Raw genomic sequence first — 20,925 nt, forward strand, 5'->3', positions numbered from 1 at the left:
TCAGGTCTGTGTCTTTTGACAGCCTGCCCGAGATTTCTTGCCATTCAGCCAGCTGCATGCTGTCAACAAGACACACAAATGATCCAATCTTACGTCGGACTGCAGGAATCCTGCCCTTTTGCGCTATCCAGCAGTTAAAACAGTTAAACCATGCGTCATTATCTCAGTGCAAAAATACATTACTTTCTCATTGCAAGATTTAGTGTTGGGAGTGTAATGTAGAAGCAACAATTTTTAGAATTTCTTAACATTTATTTTTTTAGACGAATGTCAACACTCAGCTTTATCTGCTTTGTATATTCTTTTATTAAATGTTTTAATAGGAAAGAGTTTGTAAGGACGCCTACGGTCAACTATGCCTTCAACAAATCAGGTGGAGGGAGTGTTTGAAGCGTTCAAGGAAAGGCTTTCTTCAAGCGTGTCGTGATATCGACGTGGTGGAGCTTCTTCCGCCCGGAGCGAGCTGCCAGGCAGCTGATGGGGTGGCCAGGCAGAAACTACGAGCGGGGAGGTGAGGGGCGTGTTCAAGAAGGTCTGCCTGAAGTTCAGATATTCAGAATACATGTTTCATCTTATGTTCTGAGGATAGTATCGATTTGCAAATAAGAATATATTAGAACAAATATGGGAGAACAGATACCCTTTTTTTTAGGTATTTTGTTTAAGTGACTGTTTTTCAGTTACAGGCTCACATATTTATGCCCAATATGCACTTTTTAATGTTTTATACAAAGACATACACATATATACTAAGATACTCAGAACTTTCGGCAATAAAGAATTCAAATGTTCTGCTGGCTCCACATATTTAAGAATCCTGCTCTAAGAAAGGGGAGCAAATCAGGAGATTTGAGATGCCATTCGACAGCTAGTGGGAAACACTGACCAATGAGAATAGACTGAGCTTTTTGGAGGGAGGGTCTGAGGAGTTCATCAGATTCAGGAAGAGTCTGAATAAAGCTCTTTGCAGGCAGGCAGTATGAGAAAAATAATGGATTTTTTTAACATTACAGCATTTAAACATATTCTAGTAGTCTCCAAAAATATTTAAATAAACCTAAAGGTATTTAACATGAGACCTTTAAGATATGCTCAGTTTGCTTGTTCCTACGTGTTGTGTGTTTAAGTGCTTGTAGGGGAGAAGTAAAGTAACTTTCCACATGTCATTTCCAAACAGAACGCAGTTTATGAAGGAGACTACCATGACAGGCATCCAAACATCGTGACCTTCTGGGAGGTGTTTGAGAATCTGACCGCGGAGGAGAAGAAAAAGTTATTTCGTAAGTATCGAAATGATTGACATCATTTATTACGTTTCAAGTGGAGTCCCTATCAGTATTAGCTTCCTTGGTGTTCTATGAAGTTGTATTTCATTAATTTAAGATTCTTTATTTGTTATCAGTGTTCGTCACCGGCTCCTACCGTGTTCCCTTCCTGGGTATGGAGAGTGTTCAGATGAAAGTCGCAGTGTTGCCCGATTCCACCGAGATCCATAAGCCAGAATCCCTCACCTGCCACCATCTGCTGTTACTGCCCGTCTACCAGAGGTACCCGGCCGAGGGGACCATGCACACCAGGCTCCTCGAGGCTATTAATCACAACAGAGGCTTCTGAATGAAGCAATGAAGTCCGTATTATTATCATTTAAAGAGTTGTTATTTTTGTCGGAATAATCTGCCAAATGTAAGCTTCATCAGCAGTCCATATTCTATTATTCAGTAGTTTGAGAAACAGTTTATGTATGTATTTTATTTGTATTTGTTTTTGATTGGACTTAAACATGTTGACATATTAAGAAATAATTTGATCATGTTTTTTGGGAACTCTGTTATAGGTATGACCGGTGTTTTACTATAAACACACATTTGAATAGGGAAGACATTTTTAAAAATAAATGAAAACTGCCTGGCGTAACACAACACTTTAAAGTGTATAGTGGGCCAACATTTTAAAATCATTCTCCACAAATCTTTGTAATCAGGAAATGTATTATTTTCGTAACTTTGTAAACCAACATACTAAATAAATGTGTTTCTCTTCAATACCGGTTTGCTGTTTAGTCAATATATTTTTTACGTGTTGCGTGTACTATAGGTCAGTATATATAGCAGTGTCTGGTTATTTCCCAGCTGACTCAAGTTACATTACATTACATTGCATTTAGCTGACGCTTTTATCCAAAGCGACTTACAATAAGTGCGTTCGACCAACAAGATACAANATTAATATATACCCACATGACAGCTAAGGTCAGAAGAGCTTTATTTAACAGCTGGTCTTATGTCTGTGACCCCTACTGTTGTTAATTGATAAGCCTGAAACATGCACTTGTCAAGGTTCAGAGGCAAATGGCATAGCCATCGATCGTCTTACATTACATTGCATTTAGCTGACGCTTTTATCCAAAGCAACTTACAATAAGTGCGTTCGACCAACAAGATACAATCTTGAAGAAAACAGAATCATATAAGTACATCAGGTTTCATAGAGCTAAAACATTTCAAGTGCTACTCAACTGGCTTTAGATAAGCCAGTCCTTTATTAGTATACAAGTGCTTTGTTAATAATTCTATCGCTCGAACTGGAGTCGAAAGAGATGAGTTTTCAGTCTGCGCCGGAAGATGTGTAAGCTTTCTGCTGTCCTGATTTCAATGGGGAGCTCATTCCACCATTTTGGAGCCAGGATAGCAAACCACGTGTTTTTGCTGATGGGAACTTGGGTCCCCCTCGCAGTGCGGGTGCAGCGAGCTGTTTGGTCTGTCAGTCTTCGTCTGACGACGCTCCAGGAAAGTTACCTAAAATGGACACCTGATTGCTGAGTTCTCACAGCTGTGGGGCCACGCCCCTTTAATTAGTTAATTCTCTGTAGCTGGTGGCCCTCAAAAGGAAATCTAGACTGGCTCCCTCCTGAGTTGTTATTGTATTTTCAGTGTCACAATGGTTTTCCAATTACATTAAACCCTAAGTTATAAAGTTATGAGTTTAACCCTTAATACAGTTACACCTACTCAATAAAGCTCTTAGTATTGTTTGAATCAAAGTTTAACCCTAGCAGTCAGTTAGTTCAGTTTTAAGGTTTCAGTCAAATTACTTGTCCCAAGTTTCTGCCTGAAAGATACTGTAGCGGTTTTGAGATTTAAAATCACAATTTTAGTCAGATCAACTACAGAGCATTTATACAGAGTACACACACTGAAACAGAGAAGTCTAAAAACAGAATGTTACTCACAAAATTCTAATTCAGTTGTTATCCTGTCAAAATCGAGTTGCACACAAGTAAATTAGAATTGTCTTTTATCAAATACTATTCTTGATTTAGTACTTTTAAAGCAGGCCTGATATACAATTAACAATGAAAAGTGTAAACATTAAGCTTAAAAACTAATAGGCCAATAGAGGAAGAATCAAAAATTAGTCCAGGTTGCTCAAATATTTGTACATACTTCCTCTCCATGTAATGCAAATGTAGCTGTAATAGGGATTACAAACAAAAACAATATAACATGAGAAAAACAAGTAAAGCACATTTCGAGCACATAAGCACACAACTCAGCAGCTCCATCAGTTTGACTTTATTAATCTGTCCAATCGTCATATCATTTCAATGGCTTGATTTGATAGGTCGTATGCTTTCAGCCTATTAAACAGTCGAGGATGTGATCCATTTATGATTAATCCTAAAAAAAGAAAGTATATTGCCAGCTATATGTATATAGAATGAGTCATTTATAACGAGATGCTACAATTTCAGGTATCCTGTTTGAATTAACATTGTCACAACATTTGGAAAAATGTTTTAATGGCACCTCAGTCTATTGACAAAACCGTTTCATCATCAATTATCAGAAATCATCTGAATTGCAAATATCCTGAATTGTTAACAGTTTCCTGAATTAATTTGAATGTTTATAAATCCTACCTTGGTTTGAGTAAACATTGGCAACATAAAAAAAGCTGACACTTAGTGACATGGTGACATAAGATGATTTACATTAAAGCACATGAAAGTATTTCAAGTATCTCAAAGAGACAACACATTTTCACAGGACAGACCATCTCATCTCTTCCCTTTTCTTTATAACACCAGACTTTCAATATGAAAAGCAGTAAATAATTTACTTAGTTTTTAAAAAGGATATCAAAGTCAACTCAACATTACATTGCAAGGTCTGCACCTTAAAGTCGTGGCTTACGCAGAGTTGATATTTCTATTCAACAGTTGTCATGCAGCAAAGATCATACATGTATCAAAGCACTTACAAAAAGATTAAAACTGAGGTGCTACGTCACCCAGTGACACCAGTTAGATAACCCTCGGTTCCAGATGATGAAAGGTTTCTCTCTCAGCCGCAATATAAACATTAGGCGCAGTGAAAAGGTTATTTGAATCACCTTTAAACCTGAATCTTCTTGTCATTCCATGGACGGTTTGTGTGAGGTTAGTGTGCTTTCTTTAGAGTCGGCTCAGAAAAATGACATGAGATATCAGACCGGAGCAGCATCCGCCGCCATAATACTTTTGCTATTCACAAACATACATACTTAAATAAACATAATCAACAAATAATTACACAGAGAAACCCAACATAAAGCCACTTTCGCTACACAATTTTGAAGACATGACATAAAAGGACAAAAAAAAGGCAACAATTTTCAAATGACACGGGACTGTGCTGTGAGAGGAGAGACATCTTCTCTGAATCGTCTTTTAGCATGTGTTGTTCAGCTCCATGGATACATGGAGTGAGTCTTATTATCCAAAAAGCTGTGGGCCGTTGTGGGTTACATCCAAGTCCAGCTCCTCTGATGTGTGTGTTTCTACGGGCGGCGATATGGAGTTCAGACAGCAAAGTCCATCTATTACAAATGAGTGTGTGGGTTTTATCTGATCAGGTGGTAGGTGAGCCAGAACATGAAGAGGGGCTGAGCTCCTGCTATAGACATGGTGAGGTACATCCTCAGCTGGTTTCTGGATCCTCTCACCTGCCTCCCCTCCGCCACCGCCTCCGATAACAGCTTCAGACGTAGGGTTCGGATCTGAGGAGGGACACGTTGGAGACAATCTTTATATCGACCATTCAAAAACAACATGCATATAAGTGAGCTGACCTCTGCAAATAGATGGGACAAAAAACCTCCCAATATCATGCAGTCCGGCATAGCAAGAACCTCAATAACAAACTTAATACGTATATAAATATGTCTTTTGCTAGCTAGTGCTATGTATGTTATTTTTGCATTAAAATGTAGATGCGAGCTTAACAGGGAGCAGAAAGAATGGTAGAAAGCTTTGGAGGGTGAAGGGGAGGGTGTCAAGCGTGCAAGAATGAAATTTTTTACACAGAAGACACCTGTCCTCAATTATTTGTAAACGGGAAATCTGTCTATTAAGACAAATTATTTCAAGCCTCAGATGTCAATAGATATTGCTCCTTACCATGAAGACAAAGATGGCAGCGCAGCACCACAGCAGAGAGAGATAGTACGCTGGCCGACCGAACAACAGGCCTGACACAACGCCTACGATCATCCTGAGGAAACAGAGGGGAGACACACAGTCACAGGTTAGGCATACAATACACAGATCATTAGTGTTGAACTAAGAACATTTAAGAGATGTTGTGTTCGGAGCATTGTTCTGGTGAAAATAAGCCAATAAAGAAAATGAGCAAAATGAAGTAATACAAGTGAAGAAGAAAAAAAACATAGAAAGATGGTGTACACACCCGACGTATTTGTATCCAGAAAAGGCCAGCAGGTCAATGGTGGTGAGGTCAGTGTTGACGGTCACCAGGTAGAGAGACAGCAGGACTGCCAGGACCTCCATGATCAGCCACACCAACGCCGAGCTGGCCTGAACTCCCAGCAGCTCCGGGGAAAACCTGAAGGTGCACAGAAAGATACAGTCTCTATGCATGTACATACTGTGAACTCATTACATCATTATCTATTAGCGAGCTGAAGTGGCTATTAAAAGGCTTTGAGCATAAGTATATCAAAACATTTTCATCCACTGGATACATGTTGATATTTTTGCAAAAAACCCTGACGTTGAAATCCTGGTTTTAATTCATGATATTGTGAGGTCTTTGAAGGTGTTGCTATCCTTTGGCCGACAGAAGGCAGTTTTTTAAAATACCTTTTGCACTGTTGGTGTGCATAAGAAAGTAAAGCTAGCCGTACAATTAGGAAGACATAGAAACCTAACCGTCAATACTCAATGCTTAGATGCATTGTTAGACTAATATCTCTTTTCCAACCAGATAGGAGGACCAGGGTTGTATGTACCGTAATTTTCGGACTATAAGCCGCGCCTTTGTTCGACGCTGCGGCTTATATAACGGTGCGGCTAATCTATGGATTTTTACAGCTAACGGCCATTAGGGGATAAGCCGCAGCGTCGAACAAAGGCGCGGCTTATAGTCCGAAAATTACGGNCGTGCGTGCGTGCGTGCGTGCGTGCGTGCGTGCGTGCGTGCGTGCGTGCGTGCGTGTGTGTAATATATTAATAGCATACATTTGAATGCATGGGTGAATGCCTAGGCACAGGTTAGAGAACATGTGTCTTTCTGCTTGTGTGCATAATTTTCTCTGTGTGAATCGATTCATAAAACAGCTGTCCTGACATGTACATTGTACCAAAAGTCAGGTTTCGTTACCACTGTTTTAACACTACTTATCAAATGAAATTATATCACAAAAAAATATACCTTTGTTTCAGAAACTAATGTTTTGTAACAAGACAGTATGGAGTATAGTGTTTCGTCTTGAAAGCAATGAATGTGTATGGAAATATATGTTAGGATTGAATTCTTAAAGTAATAGCCTCCTTCAACCAACATTTTCACGCATATTCAGGGTTTTAAAACATATTAAGAGCCACTTAAATAGGCGAAAGCCACTTTATTCATTGCCTCAAAGACTGTTTTGATACGGGGTTTTTTGCCTCTGTTTGATTTGATTTATTATAGGTCAGACATCACCATAGCACAGCGCCAGAAAACGGGGGAAAAGGAGCATGTCCACCTAGGTGTCATGTTTATATCACTATCAATCGGAGCTGGAGTCAATAAATACCCATCCTGCAGTCATTTCCCCTGGGATTGAATGCCCATTCTAACCTTTCCCACGAAAGAAACAATTCTGAGTTTAGTCACATTTAATTTCTCGTGACAACCTGTAACATACTTTTATCACTCTTTCTATGCCTTTGCTAAGATTTATAGTGCAATTTTGACCATATGTCCTTCAAGGATTCTCCCTTCCTTTTCCTCAATATTCCATCCCTTCATCCCTAGTATTATCCCAATCCAGGCAGAAAGGACATCCTGGTATAGCGTGCAGTGCTGCAGATCTCATGGGATTAGAGTCAACAACATATACAGTACAGCTCCGGTCCTCAAAATCTCTAAAAATGAGAAGTGTTTTTTGCTGCATTTGGGATCAAGTGCACACCATAACTTTTGTGTATAATAAGTTGGCATATGAGTCTGCTTCCTGTGCCCATCTGCGAGTGTACAGTATGTCCTGTGGGGGCTTATGTGGAGGAAGTACATGTCTGTAGCCTTTGTTTGTCTGTGTGTGTCTGTGTGTCTGTGTGTGTGCGTGCGTGCGTGCGTGCGTGCGTGCGTGCGTGCGTGCGTGCGTGCGTGCGTGCGTGTGTGTGTGTTTGTGTGTGTGTGTGTGTGCCCAAGAAAATGGATTTCCAGGACAGGTATATCAAATACCAACCACTGCTCGATGTGATAACTTTGGGTACAAGTGTAGATATAGCATGCTCATATTCTGAAGTCTTGGGCATGTATATAAGTGCAGCATGATTGGTCTGAGAATTGATGGAATGTCAAAGAGAAAAGCCAAACCAATTGCCAAATATTGCTCTGTTTCAGCTATTATTGGCAGCTCGCCGTGTGGAGAAGGAGTTGCTATGTGTTCCCTTAAGGCTGCTGCTTAGCCGTGCGGAGAAGGAGATGCTATGTGTTCCCCTAAGTGTTCTGTGCTGCTTAGCCCCGATATATTTGATTCCCTGTCTTATGTAATACAATTTGTGGAACCAAATAAAGTATCCAAATGTGGGTGTGTGTGTGTGTGTGTGTGTGTGTGTGTGTGTGTGTGTGTGTGTGTGTGTGTGTGTGTGTGTGTGTGTGTGTGTGTGTGTGTGTGTGTGTGTGTGTGTGTGCCCAAGAAAGTGACGGTTTCTCAAGTTATATAATGTTCTTCTAAGTGGAGTTACAGATACTGCCTTTGGTGATGACACACTTACACACATACACACTTACACACATACACACACACACACACACACACACACACACACACACACACACACACACACACACACACACACACACACACACACACACACACACACACACACACACACACACACACACACACACACACACACACACACACACACACACACACACACACACACACAATTGAGAGGAGTTTGTGCGTTATAACATAATTGTGGGGGATAACATTTGTTTCACAAGCTAATTGTTTTAGAAGCCTTGTTTTATCTGATACACAATAGGAGGAGGATCACACTTGCATGTCATATTTAAAAGATAAAAGAAAAAAGGGGGAGGGGGGGCAGAAAAGAAAAGAGATGAAAGGGTCAATATGTAGTCCTCGAGCAGCCAGATGTTTTTTTTCTTTCTGAAACATCTGTCATTCAAGGAAGAACACAGAAAAAGACTGAGAAACAGTGATAACAGCCTAAGAAAATACAGACGTTATGAAGAGAAAAATAAACCCTGTGGACCGTTTTATTATCCTTATTGTGATCTACCTTTGTAAAATTTGACGTAAAGAATCACAATATTACAAATAGTGGATTGTTATTCCTTAGCAACACTCATCATTTAATAACTATTATTCATTTATAAGCTATAAAATAGCCCAGTGTTTAAATTAATCCTGTCCAAGAATATCTTGACAGAGAGAATATGTTTGTGTTGAGTACTTAAATACTTCTTAAATAACATGGGGCCAAAACATGAACAAAACTTCTTCATTTTGCTAAATGCCATCTAAAAACCACGAGGAATCAAAACTAAAATGAAGTAAGACATGTAAGTGATGTATGTACTGATAAAACTTATATTTGAATTAATGTGGGTCTTTTTATAACTTGACTGAAATAAAATGATCATTGCCTTCAGTGACCCTGACTTACTGTACAGATTTGCACCAAATGAAACCTAGTAGTTTAAAAATAATCTGTCAAAACATTGGAAAACAATTAATTCAATTACATGTTTCAATTTTCAATTAAATGAGTTTTGAAGGTCTGCAGATACTTTCTTCTGCTGGCAGTGCATCTTATGAATGAAAGCTTATTTTAAAGAGTTAATTTTAAAGCAACTCTACAAATATCATTTTAACCTAAAACAATGGACACCAAGCAAACCTAAACAAAAAAGTAGAAGCTACTAAACATATTTTCCCTTATTTCAAGTTATTGAGCCGTGAGATAAAAAGAAAATACCACTGCTAGAAAATGTCCAGAGGCGACTTTAGCCGGCTGGATTCATGTCAAGGATGGAGGGAACAAGAATAACTAAGGGAGAGGAAGGAAGACGAAGGAGAACAAGAGAGGAGACAGACGAGCGTGAGAAGGCGAATGTGTCCGTTCTGTAGGTTATTGTAAGCAAGTAGAGTGCTATAGAGAGAGAGAGAGAGAGAGAGAGAGAGAGAGAGAGAGAGAGAGAGAGAGAGACTTAAGAGCCTGACAGACGAGCAGAGAACAGCATTCACTGACATCATTAAGTTACCTTATCCGGCTTTCATAAGACCCTTCACACTTCACACACACACACACACACACACACACACACACACACACACACACACACACACACACACACACACACACACACACACACACACATTCATTAGAGGTGCAAATGGAAGTGCAAAGATGTTCCATCACATACAGAGGCCTATATGAGAAGGTTTCCTTTATTGGGCATCCCTACTTGGTTGAAGGTGCCACGTAATGGTGTCTACTCATTTCTGGCAGGAGGCTCTGTTCTAACCATTTAAATCAATCAAACATGTAGTTGCAGTAATCACAATAATAATCTCTTAATAATCATGATTCATCCCAGGTTTACAATAGTGTTGTTATAAAGAAATGACTGACGAAATAGTTTGAGAAATCAGAGATATTTTACTTTTTAACTATAACATGATTTCTGAATTATTGGCATGCAGTCAGATGGTTTTCCAACACTTTGCTAAAGCATCAATAAGCCTGCTGTCTTCGAGAGATGTTGCTGTGATTCCCCTCTGTATAGGCTAATGTGCGGCATCAAAGGGTATCACACTGTATCGTATAATTGTTGCCACTTTCATATTCCTCGAGTGGTGACCTTGTCTGCTATCTCCTATAGAGTGCAACTTCAAGAAACTGGCTGGCGGTTGGTTTAGCTAAATGCCTATCCTCTGTTTTTACCACACCTAAAGCGCAATTGCCATTTGTTATGGATTAAGTGTGCTGTTGCTTACCGATGTCAGTGGTCTCATGTCAGTGCAATACATGTAGCTTGCACTGATAGCGACAGGAAGTACCGGAGGAAGTTTGGGTCAAACTTGGTAATGTGATTAATTGGTTGTACGTGCCAAGGTTTCCATATTTATTGCGAGTGTTAATATGTTAATGTTGACAGCCCTACTTTTACATTTAAGGGACGAAGCCCTCGAGTGGCAATAGGAAGTATGATATGAGAAATAAGTCAGGTGAAATTCCTATATAGAGGGACAAGTCCGCATAGTGAGGAGTTCCTGATACATTTTTGCTCTTAACTTTCACGTATTTTTCAATACCAAATGGTGTTTATTTTTTGAAATAATGCTCCTATTTGGAGTAAAATAGACGATCAAGCTGTGTATGCTTTGGAAAGTGGCTACCGTGTGATTGACAGGTCGTTACCACACAGTGTTATCTGGTCTCTGGGTGTTATCTTCTTGAACTTTAACCCTTTCAGTGTGATTCCAGTTCATGAGAGTTAATTGTAATATTTTGTTTGTCAGAAAAGTATTTTTGGTTGTACTTTGCTCCATGCAATGCTGATTACAACAATCCAACCACATTTTGGCCACTTCCAAAATGCCAAACTCAGGGATTCCAAGTTAGATAATTTCACAGTGACTTTTTACTTATAATATACAGTCTATGAACAAAACATGGACTGCAACACAGGAAACAGTAGGTGGACTCACGTTTCCTACCGTCTATCGACATTGTTGTTTTTTAGCATTACAACGATTGTTCCATAATCTTATTCCAGAGATTGTAACAAAGGTACTGCAACAGAGGATGAGCCGCCCTGTTGGCTGTTCCAAATGCACAGCTTTAGCAACATGATTAAATGTACTAACACAACACAATTAACTCACACAATACACTTTCCAGGACTGGAGAGTTGGGAGATAAATGAAGCCCTGAAAATCTACCATAATAGAAATGCTACTACTGTATCTAATCTTCTTTTCCTAGATCAAATAGTTTGATTTACTCTGGGAAGGAAAAGGCTATTTTAGTCAGTTTCTGAAACAAATGTTTTATAAAATCAGAAAAATGAAACTAAACTGTAAACGCAATGTATTTGTATATACCTAGAGTTACTGTCATTAATAAAAATGACTTAAATATGAGTGTTACTCGCTATGATAAGACATTTCTCCAAACAATCTCTTCATAAAGGCACAAACTGATCCCTGTAGTGAAGCGTGGGTTGACAATTGCTTCATTTACATAATAAAAGTGCAGTTGAGTCCGAACATAATACATATGAGTATGTGTCTAATCTGTCATGCCATCCATGCTGAATGGGTAACGCAGAATTACAGCTTATACTATGCGTGCCATTGGTGACTAATTTGCCTGTACTGTATGCCTAATGTGTTCAGCAAAGTCTTGTTCATCATACAAGTTATCTCAACTCTGATATAATAAAGGAACAGACGCTCTAAAGATGCTATCACAGTTCCCACATTGAGGCACCTTATGAATATACCAGCCTGGTATATCACTCAGAAAGGTTCCTCTTAAAGGTGGAGCAGATGTGTTATCAAGCATGGGATAAATATCCATATTCTGTAGGCATTAGTGTTATCCAAAAAACGTAGCACCTCTGCAGTTAGAAGCACACAGGTAGGGCAAAGAGCTGTGTAAGATGTCAAACAATTAGTTACAGACCAAAACGTTGTGTTACACATGTCAAGATACAAAACAAGGCAGCTACAAAGGTATCCCTTTATCAAATGAACACCTCAGGATCCGATTAATGAAAGGTCTTGGTATTTCAGGGAATGCATGACATGGCTATTTCCTCTATTAATCACAGCATGTAGCTACGAATGAATTTGTAAACCTTTACAGAAGAAAGCTGAGATAACTATTTATTTGAGTCTCCATGTGGTCCAAATAATCAATGCTACCTTAGAAGGAACCCTCATACTGTCATGCTAGATCGCTATATAATGATAGCAGACAGCTTTTTTTACACGAAAGAATAAAGTAAAAATGAATCCATAAGGCCTCGTAATCCTACAACATACAGTATTCCAACGTTACTGTATTTTACACACACTGACAGGAAAGTTATGCTAACCGTGTTTGAGTGCCTATTGCTTAGAAGAGAAACTAGTATAAAGAAGTAGTATGGCACAAAGAGGCTTTTTAGACTAACTCAAAAAAGAAAGAGCTCTTCAAGATTAATCGGATCAGCCGCCTGAGTCAAAGAGATGTCCCCCTGAAGTACCTGATAAACTCTTTAGCAGATGGTAATCTGACCTAACTCTCCATCAACCACACTTTGATTGACATGTCCTAATTAAGGCCAACCTAACATATACTCCCAGACAAAAAAGAAGCTTTGTATCGAAAAAGAGTCAGCAACACAAGGTCAGCCTTTGCTCCTTTTTTGAGCTCAGTGTCTCGGTCAAGGACTTTTCTTCAGGTATTGAAGGAGAAATAGCATATGTATGTTGACATAATAAACTAAAATATGAAATGCTTTCGTAAAGAAATCTGAGATATAAAGACATTAATCTGAAATGTAGGGATGCAATTTAATGCAATAACTGCCTCCCTTTCATTTTATTGTACTGTAGAGAAAGTTTGAAGGTGCGTTAGTTTCTTTAGTAGGAACGTTAAGGCGTTGCCTGCAAAGTGTGCAGAGAGAGACAGTTAGCACAGGGTGATTAAAGACCACATATTGAGCCCACCTGATTAGCTATCTGAGAACAGATGGCTATCAGATGAGGCTTTCCATCAAACTCCTTCAGCTGGACAGGGTTCACGTCTGGAGTAGACAGGCTCAGTGACAGCATTTAGGGGACTAAAAGGTCAATTCGGCTTTCTCCAGGAGCCTAAAAAGTGAGCCTACGTACTGTATCTGTGCAGACATCAAGAGAGACACGATTTGGCCTGTTTTTCTGAATTTGAATGTGAAAAACCTTTGAGAAGACTCTAATGTTTTTACCAGTATTTGCACAGCTACAGTAGCCAGCTGATTTAGTACCTTAGAGCAGATGGTTATCATGTGGGATGTGCTATCACATCTGCACAGCTGGACAGAGTACACTGCAGTACATAGGTTTCTAACTCGGCACAACAGGACTGCTGCCTGTGTCAAAACATCTTCTAGGTTTCTGTTTGGTATAAAACACGGCTCCTGATGCACCTTAGCATCAGGAAGTATTTTTATTTTTCAAAGGTTTTTAAATCTCAGAGTCTACAAAAAGTGGTAGTGGGAAAACATTTACATTTGAATGATTTACCACTTAAGTAGGCAGCTCACTGATTGACAGCATGGATTAAGATTAGATAAATTGGAATTGCTATTTAATCAGAAATGTAATTAAGTGATATGATAAATGTATACACTCCTCACCTTTTATTTAGCTATGCATAAATAGTGGCTCAGTACAAGCTACATCTCAATAACATTATCTTGTGTTTGGCTTCAAATGTTATCTCTCTCAACTCTACTTACACCACTTTACACTTGTCATGAATGTATTTATTTTTAATTAGGTGGTATGATCACAGTTGGCAGAATGGCTCTCATTGACATTTGTCAAGTTGTAATTCTCAAACCTATAATTTTTTTAATAATCACTTCAAATTGCATCACAAACTTATCTTACTCTTTTACTTGCAGGAAATATTCGTTGACATCAAAGGACATTTCATAAAAAATATTTCTTATTTAAAGACATAATTGTAGTAAACCAATCTCTTCACCAAACTATCATCCATATTTATTTCTGACATATAAAGGAAAAAGCACTCCACTACCAGTTTCCTCTTGAACTATAAAGTGAATATGTGCAGTATAGTAAGACTTTCACACTACTTGCACTTGAAGGCTACAGTTCAGCAAACACAACATATCCATAGGCTGCAAAGCTCTTCAGCCAACAAAGGGCCTCAGTTGTAAAGCTCTGCCCTGAGGCTAGCTGAGGCTCAAGATTATAGGTCAGAGGAGACGGAGAGAAATAGGACACACATGTTTCACCACGATGAAGAGCGATGATGAGATTGCTGCAGTGACTTTGATGGGAAGAAACAAACAAACCGGCAAACAAAACAGAATCATTTATCTATTTTGTTAGCATTGGCTAATAATGTCTTGAAGATGAAATTCCCTCATTCTGTAAAGAATGTCATACGAACATTGGAATACAAAATTTAGTGTATATTAGGGTGGTCCTCAAAATTGAATTCACCAGGAGAGTTTTCTTGACTATCATAACGAATTCCGGTGTTTGGAGCTTAAAATAAATGAATTTGAAAATGTACATGGCACTAAGGAACACCCTAGTGTATATGTATGCTGTTGTTCAAATTATACAAATTATATTTAATCAAGCAGCATAATATACTGTGAGAAATATAGTATTGATACAATATTCAGTTTAGTCCGGCAAATAGCCTTAAGGATACATCTGTTAAACTTTGAAAGGATAAGTAAAGAGACAACTACTCAAAATGGCTCTCATCCTACAGCAAATGCAGTACATGTGTTAATGACTCACAGAGGCTTCACCCTTCTCAGTCTGAAGGTTGTTAAGATGTCAGGAACACAGCAGCCTTGCAGTGACACAATGACAAGTGAGCCTTTACTCGCATGTCTTCTCCTGGAGAAGCTTTCCAGTCTGTGACTGGATCATCTTTGTATGAGTGTACTGTCTAAAATGATAAATCTCCCATGCAAATATTTACTTTACAAATATACAAAAACTTCTAATGCTCCCGTGAGTCATGCGTGAGGTACTCCAAAGTCACTTTTGTGGCATTCTCTGGCTGATCAAAATAGACCATGTAGCATCTACTTTGTGTCGACTCTGCTATCCACTTACATCCAACAATACATCATGTGTTTTTCATGACTATTGTGAGATTAGGGGTTATAATGACTTTGTCTGAAGGAGATATTAAAAAAAACTGTCACACTTAAAAAACAAACAAAGCACTTAAAATACAGAATAAATGACAGCACACATGCAGACACATATTGGCCCTGCTGTCCTTTGCTGATCTTGGTTAAATAGTCTAATTAAAGTAAAAACAATAATGATACTCTTGCTGCCCTCCAAAAACAGAAATAGTAGGCTACTGTAGCCCAGTATATTATTTGTAAAAAGAAGAAAAGAAGAAGCATTTCAACTTGATTGCCTGAAAGTCCTATAAGTAAGAACTGAAATGGTTAAATGTATTTACGCTTCCTTACCTGTGCTGCCACCAGTGATAACTCCATTATGCCTGGATCGATGATTGCCAGCTTGAGGGAGTATAAGTGAGACTGTTGACAGCAGTAAAAGGAGATCTCTGAAACTGCAGTGCTGTGCTTCGCTGGGTGAGTGCAGTTGAGAACGTGCTACATAATGACACAAAGAGCGCTTTTCATGCTTCAATGAAGAGTTTATTCACTCAGCATATCTCCCTCTCTCTCTTTCTGTATGGATGTGTGCTGTATGTTGGGGGGGGGTCAACTTGTGCTTGAAGCATGCCAGACAGACCCTGCAGAATAATTAATGCTGGTGTGACTTTCATATGTAAGCTCTTTTGACAATGCTACCCCGTGCCTCTTCATGCTACCACTTTCTTTTGTATGAACTTCATAAACCATTAATTATTCATCCCAATTTGAAAATACATTCAGATGTATACATTACCATGTGTTTGTGTATTTATATTTGTCTCTCTTGCATCCATCCGTGGCTCATAAAAGGGTTTATACGTTCCAACTAACTAATTTATTATGATTAATAAATCATTTCCTTTAGAGATCAGTTATAATGTGACACCATTAGGGTTTAATAGCTCCACCTCATCCCGCTGAATCCTGACTCTGATTTTGAACCTAGCTTTGTGATTCATCTGGGCGGAGAGGATTGCAGAGCTTCTGGACCGAACTCTATTTATTAAATTAAAAGTGTATTAACATCTGCAAACTTGATTTATTACGGTAACATTTTATTTAGGATTTAATATGTATAATTGTCTTGAAATTAACCAGTTAAGCCCCAAGCCTGTTTTTCAGGTCTCAGGCTTGAAAATGACATTCCCAGAACAAATGACTATATCTTCACTTCTAAAAAGGATAAATTAATAATATTTTTTCTCAAAGCAATGATAAACCTGTGAGTTGGATGTAGAAAAAAGTCAGAATCAATATAGATTTTTTTTATTTTAAAATAAATTCAGATTAAACATAGTAAAAAAAAATTAATTATAGTGTCCGTCCAAAAAAGAACATTACTTATAGTGAAAACCACCCTTGAATGATGGGTTAGTGGACTAAAAGCTTTAGGAATCCAAACTATAACATAATAAGTACCCTGTATCAAGATTGATAAAAAACAAGTGATATTTGACCTTTTTAGAGAGGTTCAGCAAAAATAAAAACACTTCTGGGGTCATTTGGGTGTATTTGCCATATCTCTGGCCCCCCTCGGTCGATTTTGAACCGTTAGAGCCAATAAAATCGAGAGGGTTGTTCCTAAATCCACCTACACGTTACCATTGAGGAGTGAGAGCGATGCGCACGCAGCTTGCCCAAACCGAAAGCTATGTTACGCTCTGAAAACTGTAAACTGAAAACTAGGTTATAGCCATAAATATGATGATGGATTATCAGTAATAACTTCAAAGGGACACAGAGACATTGGATTAACCTTCAGCAAGGTCAGACATATTTGCCGTTTTGGCTCCGTAAAGCTACGTGGTGTGTTGTCTGGGTTTGCCTTCGCTGCCCTGAGGAGGCATGCACCCGGTACCGGGGGCATGGGGCTCAACTGGTGGCATCAAACATCAATGTTTCATTATATGAATTACTGCATATACAAATTAAACCTGTTGCTAACAAAAGCCAATACTTTTCGTCTTCTTAGTGAAATGAATGCTTCAGTGGACCTTATCATTTCATTTATTTATGAAGGCAATGCATAATGATCAACATTTCTGTTAAAGGAGACCTATCATGCTATATTTGAATAATATATTGTAGGGCCATACCTATATAAGGTATATTTATACGTTTTTTTTTTCAAAATACCAAACAGATCATGCAGTTTAGGCTAAACTGCATGATCTGTTATGGCTTTAGCCATGCCTCATTTTGCTCTATTTTCCTCTCCTCCACCCTGTCTTTGCATGCGCTGCAGCTGACCACGCCTCCCTGCAAAGGAGGGGGCCGAGTAACGAGCGTCATGTTACCATGCTGTTACCATGCTGTTACCATGCTGTTACCATGCCACGGCAACCTCTCATTCCCCTGATAGGTGAAGAGTTGGCCATATAGGCGGAGCTCCTCGTCACTGACGTCAGACTATTTATCAGTCTGTATCAGATCCGTTAAAGCCCCGTTTTTAGAGATTTGGGTATGGAGGAAAAGAGAGAGGGTTGTGTTTTCTGACAATTGGTGAGTTCCCTGACACACCGGGGACACATATTCATGTATACAAGACGTACAAAAGTACAGACAGAAGAAAATAATGAGAATTTGACAACACACACTTCACAGAGCGACAGGACACAATCATACATCAACAATAATCCACCCTGTTCTCATTCTCACACTTTGCTTTTATATAACATTTTACAGAATGTTGAATTTTTCGGAATTTACAGCATTTTTAACAAAGGTTTTGTGGGCAAATATAAATTGTGCCCTAAAGCACAACAAGAAAAGGCAGTTTTGTTGTCAAAATGTACAAAACCAAACTTACTTCACTATCCAGGACCCTGTGTGGTGTATAAAAAGTATTTTCTTTTAGGTGCAAATTACATGAGAACATTTGAAAAAAAGTATCCAACACAGAAGCAACCCATTAGAGAGCAGAGAAAATGCAGCACTGCTCAGATACTGCCAGGCTTGCAGCGTTTTTTTTTGTTGCTTGTCTGTGCTTGAAATGAGCTTCCCGAGTTATTGAATTTAATTTCTAAAGACAGCTTCACCCCAAGCCACTTATGTGTCTCTAATGTCACAGCACAGCAAGCTGTTAACTGTAGACCCCTATTGTACTCTGTGGCCTTTGGAGCAGTTACTACCGCATGAAAAAACCCAAAAAATAGTTCAGGTTGAGGACTTTGTGTGTGTGTTAGCAGTAAGAGCGAGAAAAACACTGCACATTTGTATGCCCTATATGAGTGTGTAGGCATGTGCATGTGAGTCAGCGCTGCTTTAAAGCAATGTGTGTCCCCTTACGCACAGTACATTCCATTTTAGGAGAGATGGTCATTCTCCCTGAGGGCTGGTGAGTCCAGCTGTCAGCAGAGAGAGTGAGACACTAAGTGGTTTTGAACAAATGTGGACTGATAAAAAGACAGGTATTTCTTTCATTTTTTCACATTTATTTATCTATTATCAAACAGTTTGTACAATTGACTGTTTTATTTGCCTTCAACATTTCTGTGTGTCTGCTCATTATGAACAATTCTTTACACATCCACTTCCCATCTGCCTATAACAGATTTTTGACATAGATAGAAAAACATATATACTAAAAAAAGACTGACTGTTACTTGCGTCCCCAAAGGCTTCACACACAGATACATGCACACATACGAACAGATGCTCAAATACCAAAAAGCTGCTCTTTGTCTGCTCTAACTGCACTGTCCGCAAATTTGGTTTACTGTTGAGGGAACTCACAAAGTAAACATTTTTAACAAAGTTACATCCACTACAAAATACCAGCGAAGTTACTCAGAAACTGTAGTATACTGTTTTAAAAATTGAATTGAAGGTTCATTAATGTATTGCCAACACATTGAGAAGAGGCATAATCTTCATTCGGAGTCATGTTTCTAACACAACATATTAAATCCAATAAAATTCACTACACGTTTAACTCTGGTTTGGTCTCCACCAACACCTGAGGGATAAACCTGAATGTAATTATGAACAGGTACAGTACAGGGGATTTATAAGATAATTTTCAATGAAAACATGAGCGATGGAGCCACAGGTTGATAAACCAAAACAATGAAGCTAAAATGTTTTGTCAAACTGATGGGACCTGCAGATTTCTGTGATAATTATCTGTAGGTTTATTTCATTGTTTATATTTAATATTGATTTGAGCAACTTTAAGTTACACTATTTGTAAGTATGTATTAAGTATCTGCAGGACCTTGAGTTACACATTTTGAAGTGTTCTTTTTCCGTACTTTCCTTTTCTTCTGTACACTGGCTTGACCAAGCAGTATACACTTAAATTATTGTACAGTACATTTTTTTTTCAAAGCTTTTACTGCAGCTGGTGCCAAGACCCCCACCACAGGCCCAAGAACCCCCACCACTAAAGGCCCTGACACACCAAGCAGTCACCAGAGGCGATGCAAACTGGACCTCCAACAGAGCCTGTTGCAGCACCGATTGCAATGCCCAATTCAGCAGTTGTTACAATCATGCCAGTTTCAATGAATTTGTTTTTCTTCTCAGCCTTCTCAATTGTTTTTTTTTTATAGTCTTTATCAAGAGACTTTAACTCTTTCTGCAGCTGTTCGCCTTCCAATATTAACCTCAGTTTTTCTTCTTCTCTGTGTTTCTGCTCGGCACTGGCCTTCCTAATCTTCTCTTCTTGTTCTCAGATCACTCGCTCAGCCTCTTGGAACATGTCGTTTGTGTAAAATGTTCCTCCATTATCACAGACCATGCCTATTATCTTTGCAAGCAGCTCAGGGACCTGACAGTTTTCAGGAACTCTGTTATTAGACATGAGACCGACCGTTGCATTTCGCAATCAAGTGGCTGAGCGGTTTACTTTTTCTGAAAAAGTCTTCAAACCTAGTGCGTCCCAGGAGGTCACCATGAGTGAACAGGACCAGGGTGGGAGTAATATGCAGCTTTGTCACAGAACACCTGCCACAGGAGTTTGACAGTTTTCTGTTCTTCCTCTGTGAATCTGCCCAACTTGACCACAATCAGGAGCGCATGGGGACCAGGAGCAGAGAAAGAGATGCAGTCTTTCAACTTTCTGACCACCTCTTCTTCTCTTTACTTTGTATCGTACATTCCTGGTGTGTCAATGATCGCAACCCTGCGTCCATCCACTGTTCCTTTGGCCTTTTCACACTCCAACGTCACAGAGCACGGAGAGAGAACTGATGTCAAAGCCTTTCGATTTAGGATGGTGTTTCCCGATGCACTCTTCCATTTTCCTGTCTTTCCAATAAGCACCATTCGTATTTCTTCATTTGGGTCAAGACCTACAAAACAATGTGAGAATCCCTTTTAGTGGTCGGTGTTGTGTCTCGGCAGATCTGTTAGTATTATTTCTCTGTGAGTCTTTATTGTCAAATTCCGTGTCTGCCATTTCCTGTTTTACTTTGTCATTTCCCTTCTCATTTCAGGTAGTTCGACTCCTACCTTGCCTGTTTGCCCACTGACCTGGTTA

The 20,925-nt window shown here is 39.0% G+C and overlaps 1 protein-coding gene and 1 long non-coding RNA gene across 3 annotated transcripts; one reads left to right on the forward strand and one right to left on the reverse strand.

Moving 5' to 3' along the window:
* Positions 1-284: 284 nt before the first annotated feature.
* Positions 285-2,042, forward strand: LOC104955255 (uncharacterized). Of its 2 annotated transcripts, XR_799440.1 has the most exons (3): positions 285-532; positions 1,178-1,280; positions 1,403-2,042. It is a non-coding gene; the product is annotated as an uncharacterized lncRNA (long non-coding RNA). The 2 variants fall into 2 exon arrangements; XR_799439.1 differs by lacking the exon at positions 285-532 and having other exon boundaries at positions 734-1,280.
* A 1,514-nt stretch (positions 2,043-3,556) lies between these two features.
* Positions 3,557-6,272, reverse strand: LOC104955256 (protein YIF1B-like). The gene is made up of 3 exons (XM_010782541.1): positions 5,727-6,272; positions 5,438-5,531; positions 3,557-5,037 (listed from the first exon to the last, which is right to left on the reverse strand). Exons 1-3 carry the CDS (start codon positions 5,921-5,923, stop codon positions 4,882-4,884), a joined length of 447 nt encoding a protein of 148 aa, XP_010780843.1. The 5' UTR covers positions 5,924-6,272; the 3' UTR covers positions 3,557-4,881.
* Positions 6,273-20,925: the final 14,653 nt, after the last annotated feature.

This window comes from Notothenia coriiceps, unplaced genomic scaffold (assembly GCF_000735185.1).
Source record: "Notothenia coriiceps isolate Sejong01 unplaced genomic scaffold, NC01 NC01_scaffold00024667, whole genome shotgun sequence".
Classification (NCBI taxonomy): domain Eukaryota; kingdom Metazoa; phylum Chordata; class Actinopteri; order Perciformes; family Nototheniidae; genus Notothenia; species Notothenia coriiceps.